Consider the following 15,997-nt stretch of genomic DNA (forward strand, 5'->3'; position numbering starts at 1 on the left):
TGTATATCCTGCTTCCCATGTTGGAACATTCTCTCCTTTTTAATTCTATCAGTTAGTATTAGCAGACACTAGTCTTTTTTATATGATCCCTTTGACACTTAATCCTATCATTATGATCAATTATGAACTGAAACTGATCACTTTGACTAGTAAGATGGCATTGGTACGTGTCACCTTGATGAGATTGATTTGGAATCCCCTGGCACTTTTCTAGCTCTACCATTAGGGTTAAGTCCGAGTGAGCATGTGCCGAATCGTACATCTCCTCCCTCTCTTATTCCCACTCTTAGATTTAACAGGGATCACTTTTCAGTTAAATTTAAACACCTAAGAATAATTGTGTGTTAATTAAAGAGTTCAACCAATAGTATTAAGTAGAACAAAAAAATACTAAAGGGAATAAAATAGTAAGTTGTTCCTCGACAGTCAGGACAAGGGCTGATCAAGTCATGTTTCTCATAGTGTCCATTTCACTTCTACATGTTTCCTTTTAGGTGCTCAGTTAAGTGTCACCAATAAGGGAGAACATATATTTGTCCCTTTGAGACTAGCTTATTTCACTCAGCATGATGTTTTCCAGATTCCTCCATTTTGTTGCAAATGACTGGATTTCATTTTTTTTTTTACTGCTGTATAGTATTCTATAGAATACTATCCCATACATATCCCATAATTTGTTTATCTAGTCTACTTTTGATGGACATTTAGGTTGATTCCATGTTTTAGCTATTGTGAATTGAGCTGCAATAAACATTAAGGTGCAGACAGCTCTTTTATTTGCCAATTTAATTTCCTTTGGGTAAATTCCAAGGAGTGGGATGGCTTGGTCATGTTGTAGGTCTATATTCAGGTTTCTGAGGAATCTCCAAACTGTCTTCCATAATGGCTTTACCAGTTTGCATTCCCACCAACAGTGGATTAGTGTGCCTTTTTCCCCACATCCTCACCAGCATCTGTTATTAGTTGATTTCTGTATGTAAGCCATTCTAGCCAGGTGAGGTGAAACCTAATTGTGGTTTTGATTTGCATTTCCCTGATGGATAGTGATCTTGAACATTTTTTCATGTGTCTGTTGGCTGTTTGGATTTCCTCTTTTGATAAATGTCTATTTAGTTCCTTGGCCCATCTCCTAAGTGGGTTGTTTGTTTTGTTGTTGTGGAGTTTCTTGAAATCTTTGTAGATTCTGGATACTAATCCTTTATCAGTTGCACAATTTGCAAATATTTTTTCCCATTCTGTCGGTTGCCTTTTCACTTTCCTGACTGTTTATTTTGCAGTACGGAAACGTCTCAATTTGATGTAATCTCAATTGTTAATTCTGGCTTTGACTGCCTGTAAAACACTATTTGACACCAATTTGACTGCTATTTTTTCTTGGTTGTGGGAAAACACAATATAGCTAGAGAAGGTCCTTGTTCCACCCATGTGTCTTTCTTAGAACCCAACTGTGAGCTATAAACTTCTATCACAATATTTCATAACACATTATTTCACTCACTAGTTTATATTTCAGTTTTCTTAAACTAGAATGCAGATACTTTGGGGGACTTATTTGTAATTATACCCCTAACTCCTATTTAGTACCTGGTATACAAGTGTAATAGATATTAAGATTTTTATTAAATGAATGCAAGGAAGAATGAATAACCCTAACTAGTAGGTAAAGAAGCTAATCTTATTTATTAGATTAGGATGCCTTATAGATAAAAGTCTATTGGATGAAGGAGATTAATACAAGCTTTCAAGGTTATGTAATTAAAGAAATACATTTTCTTTTTTTTATTTTTTTTTATTTTTTTTTTAAGAAATACATTTTCTAATAAGAAAACATGAGTGATGATTAGGAGTGCGGCTTCAGATCAATTCTTGTCTCTATTAATTTATTAACTGAATAATCTTGGCTGAGTAACAACATTACTAAGTTCAAGTTTCTGATATGTAAGATGAAGAGGGCAACAGTATATATTCTAATGGGGTTGTTGTGAGAATTAAAATGTAATGTGGTTGTGACATGACAGAAGTGGAGAACCTTTTTTCTGCCAAGGGCTATTTGAATGTTTATAACATCATTCATGGGTCATAATAATTATCAACTTAAAAAATAGCCTGCTATAAATTTATTGAATTTCAATTCCTGCCTGTGGTTGCCTTGCTAGGGCAAGACCAAATGATTTTGTGGGCCTTATGTGGAGCCCTGGACTGGATGTTCCTTACCCCTGTTACATGAGGTGCTTTAAAAAATGAATAGAAAATGGAATTACAAGATAAGTTTATTTTGGTGTAAAATTTTTTTGAAATCCATGCATAGGTTTTTTTAATAATATGCATTTTTCATGAAATCTTTGAAGATCAGGGCCTACTGCATGCTAACCCAAAATGCTAACTGCATTATTATTGTCATGCTGATTTCTTCCTATTATGAAGGTTGATTTTCTTTTTTTTTTTTATTAAACTTTTATTTAATGAATATAAATTTCCAAAGTATAGCTTATGGGTTACAATGGCTTCCCCCCTCGCACAACTTCCCTCCCGCCCGCAACCCTCCCCCCTCCCGCTCCCTCTCCCCCTCCATTCGTGTAAAGATTCATTTTCAATTCTCCCTACATACAGAAGATCAGTTTAGTATACATTAGGTAAAGACTTCAACATTTTGCCCACATAGCAACACCAAGTGAAAAAACTACCATTGGATTACTAATTATAGCATTAAATAGCAATGTACAGCACATTAAAGACAGAGATCCTACATAATTTTTTTCAAATTAATTAATTTTCTATGCCATTTCCATTTTAACACCAGGTTGTTTTTTTTTTTTTTTTCTTTTTTTTTTTTTTTTTTCGTTTCCAATTCTCTTTATATACAGAAGATCACAGAGTCAAGGAGATCACACAAACAAGACAAGTATCTGCTAATACTAACTGATAGAATCAAAAAGGGAGAGAAAGATCCAACATGGGAAGTGGGATACACAGCAGACTCATAGAATGGAAGATGTCCTAAACAACACTCTGGCCTCAGAATCAGCCCTCAAGGCATTCAGATCTGGCCGAAGAGCCCATGAGAGTATAGCAGGCATGGAAAGCCAAGATATCATGGGAAAAAAAAAAAAAGACCTGAATGAAAGATCTCTGTGAGTGAGATCCCAGTGGAAAGAACGGGGCCATCAAAGAAGGAGGTGCCCTTCTCCGAAGGGAGGAGAGAGCCTCCACTTTGACTATGACCCTATCGGAATAAGATCAAAGTCAGCGAACTCTAAAGGATTCCATAGCCCTGGCAACTCATGACTAGAGCCTAGGGAGATTACTGACGCCATGAACAGGAGTGTCAAATTGTTAAGTCAGCAACAGGAGTCACTGTGTACTTACATCCCATGTGGGATCTGTCCCTAATGTGTCGTCTAAAGCCAAGGGATGCTATGACTGGCACTGAAACAATATTTTTATACTTTGCGTTTCTGTGTGGGCGCAGACTGATGAGGTCTTTGCTAATTATAGAAGGTTGATTTTCAAAGATGGAATAAAATAGTTCTGGTAGGAACTCATCTTAAAGTATGTGCAGTTAAGTAGTGACTATAATATTGGTAAAACCCAAACTTAGGATTCAGGGTAGGTGTAGGCCCAAAAAGTAGTGTGCTACAAGAGAATCAGTCCCTTGATTTTTTTTTCTTTAGAATGGAAATTAACTTTATTTATTTATTTATTTATTTTTATTTATTTATTTATTTTTGACAGGCAGAGTGGATAGTGAGAGAGAGAGAGAGAGAGAAAGGTCTTCCTTTTTTTCGTTGGTTCACCCTCCAGTGCCGCTGCATCCGGCGCATCGCGCTGATCCGAAGCCAGGAGCCAGGTGCTTATCCTGGTCTCCCATGTGGGTGCAGGGCCCAAGGACTTGGGCCATCCTCCACTGCCTTCCCAAGCCATAGTAGAGAGCTGGCCTGGAAGAGGGGCAACCGGGATAGAATCCAGCACCCCAACCGGGACTAGAACCCAGTGTGCTGGCGCCGCAAGGCGGAGGATTAGCCTGTTGAGCCACGGCGCCGGCCAACTTTATTTATTTATTTATTTAACTTAAGTTATACAAATTTCATATAAGTCCCTTGATTTTGAGAATTTGAAAGATGATTGGAGCCACAAGCTGAAAATGAAACAAAAGCCTATTTGAAATATCCCCTACTTAAGAGATGAACCTGAAATAACCAACTTGAAGTTTTCTTGCTACAGAAAATATTTACTTTAGTTTCGCTATTGACAGGAACTGAAGTTTCCTTGCCAAAAATCAAGAACTGGAAATTGAAAACTACATCAGGGGTATGCTAGTACATGCCTCATTTTCTCAGTTATATACTACAGATACTTCTGAAGTTCAACAGTTGTCTAGACATATAGATACATAATTTCTTTCCTGTTGAAGAAACTCAATGTGGATTATAAGTGGAAGAATATAACATAGCAGGGAAAATTCCACTTAAAATGGCATATTAGAAAAAGAACATTTTTTGTTACTGAGAAATATTTCAACAACATTGCCTTGTTCCTAATAAAATTCTCAAACATTAACCAAGAAGATTAAAAGCAGTTATTTCTCAAAGGGAATCTAATTGGTTTAGAACAAACTACAGAATCACCTCCACAGAACATTAACTCTTCATATGACTAAATTAATTTCTCTATGAGAACTGTTAAGTTTTAATCTCTTATAACAAAATAACTGGAAACATTTTATTAGATTCCCTGTGCCTCTAGGATTAGACTTCACTAGAGAAAATATCCAGTGAGTTGGAAATTTTTAGGAGGCTTACCTGATGGCAATGATAGGACAGAATGAAAAGCAGGATCTAACTCTGATACATGTTCTCTTAATATCTGAGAGTCTGGGTTGTGTTCATAACTACTCCAAGCTGAAGCTGACTGTAGACAAGATGGCATTTGTGTAGTATTTAAAAGTGTTGCTTCTTTTGAAGGCAAAGTCTGCAAGGAGGAAAAAAAAAATAAAGACTTCACTTTTGCAGGAAAACTGAGTGAGAAACAGTGTAACTATTATAATACAGTATCTGAATCACACCAGAATAAAGTCTTGGCTTAATAAGTCACCTTGAAAGATAAGCATCAAAATGAAGAAAAGTGACAAAAGCTATTGAAGAACTTACCGTGAATGTAATAAGTTTTCACTACCTTTGTTTTTTTTTTTTTTTTTTTTTTTTGCTTTTACAAAAACATGATCACATTAGAAAGAATTCATGACTATGGCATATCTCTTTGTTTATTTAGATCATCCTGAATTTCTTTGAATACAACTTTATAATTTTCTTCTATAAAAGTCTTACACATACTTTGTTAAATGTACTCTTAGTTAAATTTAATATTAGTCATTTGAATTGCGAAAGGTACTTAGAAACATAGAAACATAATTGTTATAGATGAAATACCATAACCTTGCTTTCTTATTATATGTGTAATTTCTGTTCATCTATTATCTAAGCATTGTCTTCAAACAATAACAATTTTATTTCTTTCATTCTAATACCTTTATTATTACTTAGAGGATTTGAGCCAGGCTTGATGGAGTCACCAGTTTAATAATAAGTAGAAATGGTCAAAGGGGATATTCTTGTTTTGTTTCTGATTATAATAGAAATGCTTTTAATTAATCAGAACTAAAATAACACGGATAGTAGGATTTTTTTTTTTGGTATGTTCTTTATCAGAATATAGTCCTAGCTTACCAAAATAACTTTAAAAATGTTAATACTGAATTTAAGTATATGTTTTTTTCTGAACATATTTAAGTGATTATATAGCTTTTCTTTAGTCTATTATTATGGTGAATTACATTTACAGATTTTTTAAATGTCAAAGCAAACATTTATTATTCTAGAGGAATTGTATTAGGGGTTTATCAAGCTTATTAACCTTTTCAAAGTATCAGTAGTTAGATTTGTTGATGTTCTATCATATCTGTTTTATATTTCACTGATTCTTTTCTTTAGGATTAATCAAATATTTTGTTATATTTTTCCCTTTTGCTCACCCTCATGGCCCAATGACCTCCTAAAAACCACATAGCCAACACTGGGGATTATGTTTCTACATATGAATTTGGGTGGAGGGACACAGTCTATGTAGCATTCTACCACAGACCCGAAATTCATGTCTTCCTCATATGCAAATACATTCATTCCATTCCAACAGAGCCACAAGTCTTAACCCATTCCAACATCATTTCAAGAAGTGCAAAGTCTCATGTAAATATCATGTAAATCAGATAAAAGTGAACTCAGTGTACAATTCATCCTGAGCCAAATTCCTCTCCAGCTGTGAACCTGTGAAACTAAAAGTAAAGTGCTTCTAAAATGCAATGGCAGGACAGGCATAGGGTAGATACTCTTATTCCAAAAGGAGAAATCAGAATGAAAATAAAAATGCCAGGTCTCTAACAAATACAAAACTCTACAGTGCAAATTTCATTACACATTAAAGCTCCAGAATAATTCTCTTTTGTCTGATGCTCTGTGCGATGGTACATCCCCAAATACAAAGGCTCCAAATGATGTAATACTTAGAGAGGATCCTCTCTCCCCACCACCAGATGGATAAACAGATTTGAGAGTATTCCTAAATTTTCCACAATTTTCTCTGCTCATTTCTACTTCTGATCTTTTTCTTAAGTGTACACTGAACAATGCTACTCTACTTTTAAGGTTTTTGCCTTTTACATTTTAAGCCTCTAGCTCTGTATATCCTCAGTATTCAGCTGAGGAGAACATTGGCCAAAAATATTCTGAATTGAAACCTGGGCACATGCTTCCTGCTTCCCAAAAATACCACCAAAAGCACCCCCTAGAGCTGTCATTACTGGTATTTGCACAAAATTCAAATTTCCTGCCAGAGGTCCAGGGCCAAAGTGGTTGCTGAAGCTAACTCTTTGCAGACATTTGTCAGACATTCTCCTCTAACCTTTATTTTTATTAATTGTTTTTTCATTTCTTTTTTCTCTGTGCTTAATTTTGCATCCTTTTATTCAGAGCTATTATCCAATTCAATTCTCTTTCCAGCTGTATCTATCCAGTTCTCAATCATATTAGTAATTTTTTGCTTCATGAGCATTTCCCTTAAACATATTAAGCTTACTTATTTTTACATTCTCTATAGACTAATTCCAACATTTGAGGTTATTTTCGTGGATGTATGTGTGTTTCTATGTGTATATCTGTACCTACAAACATATTTTATAGGAATTTATTCTACTATACATATGCATGCTTTCTCATATGTATGTAGGTATGTTTGTTTATTTCTGCTGACTTTTATCATGTTGCCACCATACTGTTGTGTTTTATGATTTTTTTAATCCTTACTGGGAATTCATTTTTGTTAAAATGAATTTGTTATTTTTGGGATTCCTTAGATGCTTCTGTCAAGAGTCCTAGAAAGGATACATATGCCTGCCAACTAACCTATTTTTAAACCCAATTCTTTGGGCTGGCACTGTGGTGTAGTGGGTAAAGCTGCCGCCTGCAGTGCCAACATCCCATATGGGCACCGGTTTGAATCCTGGCTGCTCCACTTCAGATCCAGCTCTCTGCTATGGCCTGGGAAAGCAGTAGAAGATGGCCCAAGTCCTTGGGCCCCTGCACCCGTGTGGGAAATCCAGAAAAAATTCCTGACTCCTGGCTTCGGGTAAGATCAGCTCTGGCCATTGTGGCCATTTGGGGAGTGAACCAGTGGATGGAAGACCTCTCTCTCTCTGTCTGTAACTATGCCCCTCAAGTAAATAAATAAATCTTTTAAAAAATTCTTATTTGATTTTAAAATGAAACATTGGGTAGCATGGTTGCAGAATTTAAAGATGAAAGAGGCCTAACTTTCTGTTATAAACTGTATGCAGACTCTATTTTCTCTATTCAGCTTGAGCCCAAGGCAGAGAAAGATAAATTCTTTGCATCTCTAAGCAGCAACTTTGAACTCTAGTTGTAGCCTTTGAAAATTCTTGCCTTTATGCACTTTTCTAAAAGACTCCTCACATTCTAGGTTCTAGGCTTTGTTTCCATTTATTCTCTAGAATATTAAACAGGGCTGGCACTGTGGCACAGCAGATTAAACAACCGCCTGCAGTGCCAGCATCCTATATGGGCACCAGTTCAACTCCCGGCTTTTCTACTTCCAGTCCAGCTCCCTGCTAATGGCCTGTGGAAGATGACTTAAGTCCTTGGGCCCCTCCACCCACGCCCATGAAGCTCCTGGCTCCTGGTTTCAGCCTGGCCTCGCCATGACTGTTGTGGCCATTTGGGAAGTGTACCAGTGGATGGAAGATTTCTCTCTGTGCCTCTGTACCTCCCTCTCTGTAACTCTGCCTTTCAAATCAATAAATAGATCTTTAATTAAACAAAAATTTATATTAGTTTTAATTGGAAAACATCCTTAAGGCAGATTCAGCTTCAGTATTCAGTTCTTTCCCTATATTCATTCACTCATTCTCTCCCCTCACCATTGTATTTCCTTTTATTTCTAGCCAGATTAGCCAGCTGTCCATAGTAAGGGAAAAAAAACCTACATTTTACATCCTAATTTTTGTACCTAAAGGCTTTTTCTAAGGTAGCTATTCCATCAAATCACTGGAATTAGAAGCCCTGAATTGAGTCTGGCGACTGAAAGGTAACTCTGATCATTAAACAACTGTTAAAATAAAACAGTTTTGTTGGATGCCACACTACAGTAGAGTACAGAGTGAAATAAAATAAGAAATTAGAGTCATTGTGGTGCTTCTCAGGGAATGCAATGTGTAGAGATGATTACAGCTTCTTTCAAACTTGTGGAGGGAAAAAATTAAGCAGTAACTACAAGTGGAAGTGCTACTAAAAACAAATTTTGAAAGTAGGAAAAGCATTTCCATCTGTGCCCATGAAACAGTACAAGTATGAGGCCTATAACAAACAACCTTTTTCCGAATTTGGACAATAGCCAGCACAAGACTTATTCCTGAGAGAGAAGCCAGTGTGGTGATCATATGAATCTACCAACTTGTTGATGGTAGATATGTTCCTGGACCGTTGCACAGGGAAGTTATCCCAAGCACAGAATAACTTTCTAGCTGACTTGAAGAAACAGATGTCAAGGGTTTTGGGAGAAAAAGATTTAACTGAACAGAGTGCCAGGAAAAAAAGTTATACAGAGAAAGAGTTCCAGAAGTCTACAAAGTGTATCTTCCAGTCTTTTGTTAGATAATGATCTATACATGCATGGAGTGAAACAATAGCTTGACAGTTTAAGAACAACTAGTTTGGAGTGGGTGTTTCGCCTAGCAGTTAAGATACTCCCTCTTTGCATTGGAGGACCTGGGTTCAATTCTCAACTTCAGCTCCAGACTCCAGCCTCCTGCTAACGCAGGCCCTAGGAGTCAGTTTTGATGGCTTGAGAAATTAGGCTTCTGCCTCCCACATAGGAGACCTGGCTTGAATTTCCAGCTCCTGGCTCTGTCCTCAGCCCATCTCAGTTGTTACAAGCATTAAGGGAGTGAACGACCCAATTAGAACTGTTTACCTATGTGTCACTGTCTCTCAAGAAAAAACAAAACATGGGGCTGGCACTGTGGTGTAGCAGGTAAAAGCCACCGCCTGCAGTGCCAGCATCCCATATGGGTGCTGGTTCGAGACCTGGCTGCTCCACTTCCAATCCAGCCCTCTTCTATGGCCTGGGAAAGCAGTAAAGAATGACCCAAGTCCTTGAGCCCCTGCACCATGTGAGAAACCTGGAAGAAGCTCCTGGCTCCTGGCTTTGGATCAGCACAGCTCCGGCCGTTGCGGCCAACTGGGGAATGAACCAGTGGATGGAAGACCTCTCTCTCTGACTCTCCTTCTCTCTCTGTGTAACTGTGACTTTCCAGTAAAATAAATAATCTTTAAAAAAAAAACACAACTTCCAAATGAAAGCATGAAAAAAGAACAAAGAACATATAGGAGAAATAAAATACAAACAGTAAGATGGTAGATTTAAAACTAACCTATCATAATTATATGAAGTATAAATGATCTGAGCACTCCAATTAAAAGGCAGAAATTTTCAGATTGTATAAAAAAACAATGCTTAAATATATAGTGTTCATAAGAAATATAAAACCATAGCTTTATATTTAAATATAAAATAGCTAGGTTAGAAGAAAAAGTATGGTAGCTGATATATGACCCAAGCACTAATCATTAAGTTGCTGAAATGGTTTATTAATATCAGTGAAATATTTCAGTAGTAAGGACAAACAATGATAAAAGAGCAATCATAAACACATAATTAGAAAAACTAAACATTTGAGCAAGTAGTAACTGAACTTCAAAACCTATGAAATAAAAACTGAAACAAAATAAATTCACAGATCGAGCTGGGCTACCTAAACAAGTAGAAAATCAAGAAGCATAAAAACTCTTGATCAGCATTATCAAGTGAATGTAACTGACACTCATAGAAAAATCCATCTAAAACCAGCAGACTATACCATCTTTTCAGGTGTCCATGGAACATTCACCTTGATAGGCTATAGTCTGAACCATAGAACAAATCTTAATAAATTAAAAAAGGACTAAGATCATACAGAATTCTTTTAAAATCAATGGAATTTAATTAGAAAACAGTAATTGATGTTTGGAAAATTCTCATTTACAAATTAAATGTAATTCAAAGTAATCTAGAGTCAAAGAAGAAATCATATGAAAAATTAGAACATGTTTTGAATTGAAAACATAATACATTAAGGTTTATGAGATACTAAAGCAATGCTTCAAAAGAAAATTATAGGCTTATATGCTTATACTAGAAAAGATAAAAAGACTGGTAATTTTCTAAGTTTCCATCTGAAGAACCTGGAAAAAGGAAGGAAATTAAACTCAAAGTAAGCACCATTTCAATGTGATACCACCACACACCAAGAAATTAAAACGACTGATAATACTGTGTTACAGCCAGGAAAGGGAACAATTTGAATTCTCATATATTGCTAGTGGTGATATAAAATGATATCATCTCAAAACAATGATAGAAAATTGAAAAACACTGTTTTATAAGAAGCCTTCTTTTATTTTTTATTTTTGACAGGCAGAGTGGAGAGTGAGAGAGAGAGACAGAGAGAAAGGTCTTCCTTTGCTGTTGGTTCACCCTCCAGGCAGAGTGGAGAGTGAGAGAGAGAGACAGAGAGAAAGGTCTTCCTTTGCTGTTGGTTCACCCTCCAATGGCTGCCGCGGCCGGCACGCTGCGGCCAGCGCACCGCGCTGATTCAATGGCAGGAGCCAGGAGCTTCTCCTGGTCTCCCATGGGGTGCAGGGCCCAAGTACTTGGGCCATCCTCCACTGCACTCCCGGGCCACAGCAGAGAGCTGGCCTGGAAGAGGGGCAACCGGGATAGAATCCGGCGCTCCGACCGGGACTAGAACCTGGTGTGCCGGCGCCACAAGGCGGAGGATTAGCCTATTGAGCCGCGGCGCCGGCCCAAGAAGCCTTATTCTTAATAGCCCCAAACCAGCAACAACCTAAAGGTCCAACTGCAGATGAACTGGTAAACAAATTGTGTTGCAGTCACACAATATAATACTATTCTGTTTCTTTTTTTTTTTTTTAAGATTTATTTATTTATTTGAAAGTCAGAGTTACACAGAGAGAGGAGAAGCAGAGAGAGAGAGAGAGAGAGAGAGAGAGAGGTCCTCCATCCAATGGTTCACTCCCCAGTTGGCTGCAACGGCTGGAGCTGCGCCTATCTGAAGCCAGGAACCAAGAGCTTCCTCTGGGTCTCCCACATGGGTGCAGGGACCCAAGGATTTGGGCCATCTTCTATTGCTTTCCCAGGCCATAGCAGAGAGCTGGATTGGAAGTGGAGCAGCCAAGACTAGAACCGGCGCCCATATGGGATGCCGGCACTTCAGGCCAGGGCATTAACCCACTGAGCCACAGTGCCAGCCCCATTATACTATTCTGTTTCATATTCTGTTTAAAACACATTTCCTGGGGCCAGCGCTGTGGTGCAGTGGGTAAAGCTGCCACCTGCACTGCCGGCATCCCTTATGGGCACTGGTTCAAGTCCCAGCTACATCACTTCCGATCCAGCTCCCTGATAATGTTCCAGGGAAAGCAGCAGAAGATGGCTCAAATACTTAGGCCTGTACCCATGTGGGAGACCTGGAAGAAGCTCCTGGTGCCTGGCTTTGGCCTGGTCCAGCTCTGACCATTGTGGCCATTTGGGGAGTAAACCACCAGATCCACTTCTGCCTCTCTGTAACTCTGCCTTTCAAATAAATAATAAAAAAAAAAACAAAAAACCTCCACGTTTCTCTACTTTTTTATCTTATCCCCTTTGGTAAACTGTGTGTGATGTGGATCCTTTTATTTGGATGCATTATTACAGAACACATTATAACTTTTTAAATCTACATAAATGGTATTGTTCAGGAAATCTCATTCTGGGTCTGCACTCTAGTCAGTTTCCATATACCATAGTATTAGAAGGCAGCCCCTGGTAGTCCTATCAACTATTCACCCCCTTCCCTTCTTTATTAAAGGTACACATAGCTATTGATGGACCTTAACTTGTCAATGCACATTTTAAAATAAGTTATTAAGTTTAAAAAAAACTGTCTAAAATTTTGAATGAAATTACCTTTTAAGTCAGAAAGTTGAATGTCTCTCACTTATTAAACTACAGCAGTCTTATGTATACTTTGTTAATTATTAGACAATCAATCTGCTTTTAGAATTGGATCTTGCTTTTTATCTATTACATTTTAACTGGTTATTACTTATGTGGAGAAATGGTATTAGTTCAATAATTTTTATGAAATTATTTTATCTGAAAATAACACTGATAAATTCAACAGTACACAAATAAAAGCTTGTGCATGAAAAATTTAAGCAAAGTCAAAAGACAAAAGAAAAACTGAAAAAATCATAACAAAGGGCAAATTCTCGTAAAATAAATTTACATAAAAATATGTAGTAAAATATAATTTTCCTAATCTATATGAAGAGCACATACAGATTGGTAAGAAAAAGGCAGTGAATAATCAACAGAAAAATTAGAATATAAACAGTTCACAGAAAATAAAATGGCTAGGGGCAAACATTTGGTACAGCGGATTAATCCACCACTTAAGACGCCTGCTTCACATATCACAGTTCCCATGCAGTTCCTATCTGCTCCACGTGTGATCCAGTAGCAGATGATGACCCAAATACTTGGGTCCTATGTTGGAGACCTGGATGGAGTTCCTGGCACCAGACTTCAGCATGATTCAACCCCAGCTTCTTTACCTTCACTGCTGATATTCAAAATTGTATTGATGTTCTAGCTACAGTAATTAGGTACAAAAAATAAACAGTATCTAAATTGGAAAAAAAGAAACTTTCTCTTTGCAAATGATCTTCTATATATAGTTAATCCCAAAGAACCTACAAAAAAGTTACATAGCAATTAAACAAATTCTGAAATAGTGCATGGTATATGATCAACAAGCAAAACTCAATTTTGTTTCTGTACATCAGCAATAAACAATCCAAAAAAGAAATTAAGAAGAGAATTGCATTTACAGAACATCCTAATGAATGAAATAACTAGGAATACATTAACAAAGGTGATGAAAGACTCATACATTGAATTCTCCACAACATTGCTGAAAAAAATTACAGGATGCACAAATAAATAAAAAGACATCTCATGTGCATAATTGGAAACTTACTATCAAGATGTCAATAATGCCCAAAATGATGTACAGACTCAACATAATCTCCATAAAAATTTCAATGGCCTACAAAGGCAGGAATGGAAAAGCTGATCTTCAAATTCATATGGGATTGCAAATATGCCTCAATAGCCAAAAAAATCTTGAAAAAAGAACAGCACATTAGGAAGATTCACAATTCCAGATTTGAAAACTACTAAACATTAGGGTGCTGGTATGTGGATAGACATATAGACAAGTGGAATATAATTGAGGGCATAGAAATAAACCCATACATCAAAGGTCAACTTATTTTTGACAGAGGAAGTAACAGTTTCATCAACAAATAGTGCCAGGACAACTTGATAGCCACAGTGAGAAAGTAAAAGAATTAAGTTCAACTTACTTCACACCACATACAAAATTAACCCCAAAGGGACCAATGACCTACATAAAAGCTAAAACCATAAACATTTTGAAAGTAAAAACAGGAGTAAATCTTCATTAACTTTCCATTAAAAAATGATAGATAAATTGGACTTAGAAAGTGAAAGGACAAACTATAGGATGGGAGAAATACTTACAAATCATATATTTGATAAGATAGTAAAGATAATTTATAAAGAACTCTGGGGGCCAGCATTGTGGCATGGTAGGTTAAGCCTCTGCCTGTGGCACTGGCATCCCATATGGGCACTGGTTTGTGTCCTAGCTGCTCCTCTTCTGATCCTGTTCTCTGCTTATGGTCTGGGAAAACAATGGATGATGGCCCAAGTGCTTAGGTCCCTGTACCCATGTGGGAGACCCAGAAGAAACTCCTGGCTCCTGGCTTCAGATTGGCCCAGCTCTGGCCATAGCAACCATTTGAGGAGTGAACCAATGGATGGAAGACGTTTCTCTCTCTCTCCCTCACTCTGTCTATAACACTGCCTCTCAAATAAAAATAAATAGATCTTAAAAAATGAACTCTGACACCTCAGGAACAAAAAGATATCTTCACTGAAAAATGGACAAAGTGGGTACTGGCCCTGTGGCACAGCAGGGAAAGCCACTGCCTATGATACTGGCATCCCATAATGGGTGCTGGTTCCAGTCCCGCCTGTTCCACTTCTGATCTAGCTCTCTGCTAACGCACCTGAGAAAGCAGTGGAAGATGGCCCAAGTGCTTGGGCCCCTGAACTCATGTGAGAGAACCAAAAGAAGTTCCCGGCTCCTGGCTTTGGTCCAGCCCAGCTCTGGCCATTGTGGCCATATGAGGAATGAACTAGCGGATGGAAGATTGATTCATTCTCTCTCTCTCTCTCTCTCCCCCTCTGTAATTTTGCCTTTCAAGTGAATAAAACAACTCTTAAAAAATAGACAAAGGAGTTGGATAAAGATTTGTCCTAGGGCCGGCGCTGTGGCTTAACAGGCTAATCCTCCGCCTTGCGGCGCTGGCGCACCGGGTTCTAGTCCCGGTCGGGGTGCCGGACTCTATCCCGGTTGCCCCTCTTCCAGGCCAGCTCTCTGCTATGGCCCGGGAAGGCAGTGGAGGATGGCCCAAGTACTTGGGCCCTGCACCCACATGGGAGACCAGGAGAAGCACCTGGCTCCTGGCTTTGGATCAGCGAGATGCTTCGGCCGCAGCGGCCATTGGAGGGTGAACCAACGGCAAAAAGGAAGACCTTTCTCTCTGTCTCTCTCTCTCTCTCTCTCTCACTGTCCACTCTGCCTGTCAAAAAAAAAAAAAAAAAAAGAAAGAAAAAGAAAAAAAAAAGATTTGTCCTAAGAATATATATATATACAACAGGCCAGCAAGCTTATAAAAAGACACTCAGCATCATTAGTCTTTAGGGAAATTCAAATCAAAACCACAATGAGTACTGCTTCATGCTAATCAGAGTGTTAATAATAATAATATAGAAAATCAGTGTTATTGAGGATTTGGAGAAATTGGGAACCTCATACCTTGTTTTCTGGTAAGAATGTAAAATGGGGAATCTTATACATTGTTTTCTGATGCAGATGAAAAATGGTTCACCACTGTGAAAGCAGTCTGATAGTTCCTCAAAGTTTAACATAGAATTACCATATTACCCTGTAATTCTCTAGATATCTAAAAATGGAAAATGTGATTCAAACAACTATATGAACATGCATGTTCGTAGCAGCACTATCCATAATAACCAACAGGTGGAAACAGATCAAATGTCCATTAGTGGATGAATGCCTAAACAAATTGCGGTATACATAATGGGTCAATATTCTGGGAAAAAATGCATGAATTTCTACAATTTGGCCATAAAAGGAATGAAGTACCGATACATGTCA

At 37.7% G+C, this 15,997-nt stretch overlaps 1 protein-coding gene across 6 annotated transcripts in view; it reads right to left on the reverse strand.

Annotated features, from left to right (window-relative positions):
* Positions 1 to 15,997, reverse strand: part of KANSL1L (KAT8 regulatory NSL complex subunit 1 like) — a 179,272-nt gene that overhangs the window by 25,796 nt on the left and 137,479 nt on the right. For all 6 annotated transcript variants that reach the window (XM_062190902.1, XM_062190921.1, XM_062190875.1 and 3 more), the window contains exon 7: positions 4,800 to 4,968. In XM_062190902.1, the coding sequence (XP_062046886.1) occupies positions 4,800 to 4,968 (169 nt within the window). The remainder of the gene's footprint in view (positions 1 to 4,799; positions 4,969 to 15,997) is intronic.

This window comes from Lepus europaeus, chromosome 1 (assembly GCF_033115175.1).
Source record: "Lepus europaeus isolate LE1 chromosome 1, mLepTim1.pri, whole genome shotgun sequence".
In the NCBI taxonomy this organism is placed as follows: Eukaryota; Metazoa; Chordata; class Mammalia; order Lagomorpha; family Leporidae; genus Lepus; species Lepus europaeus.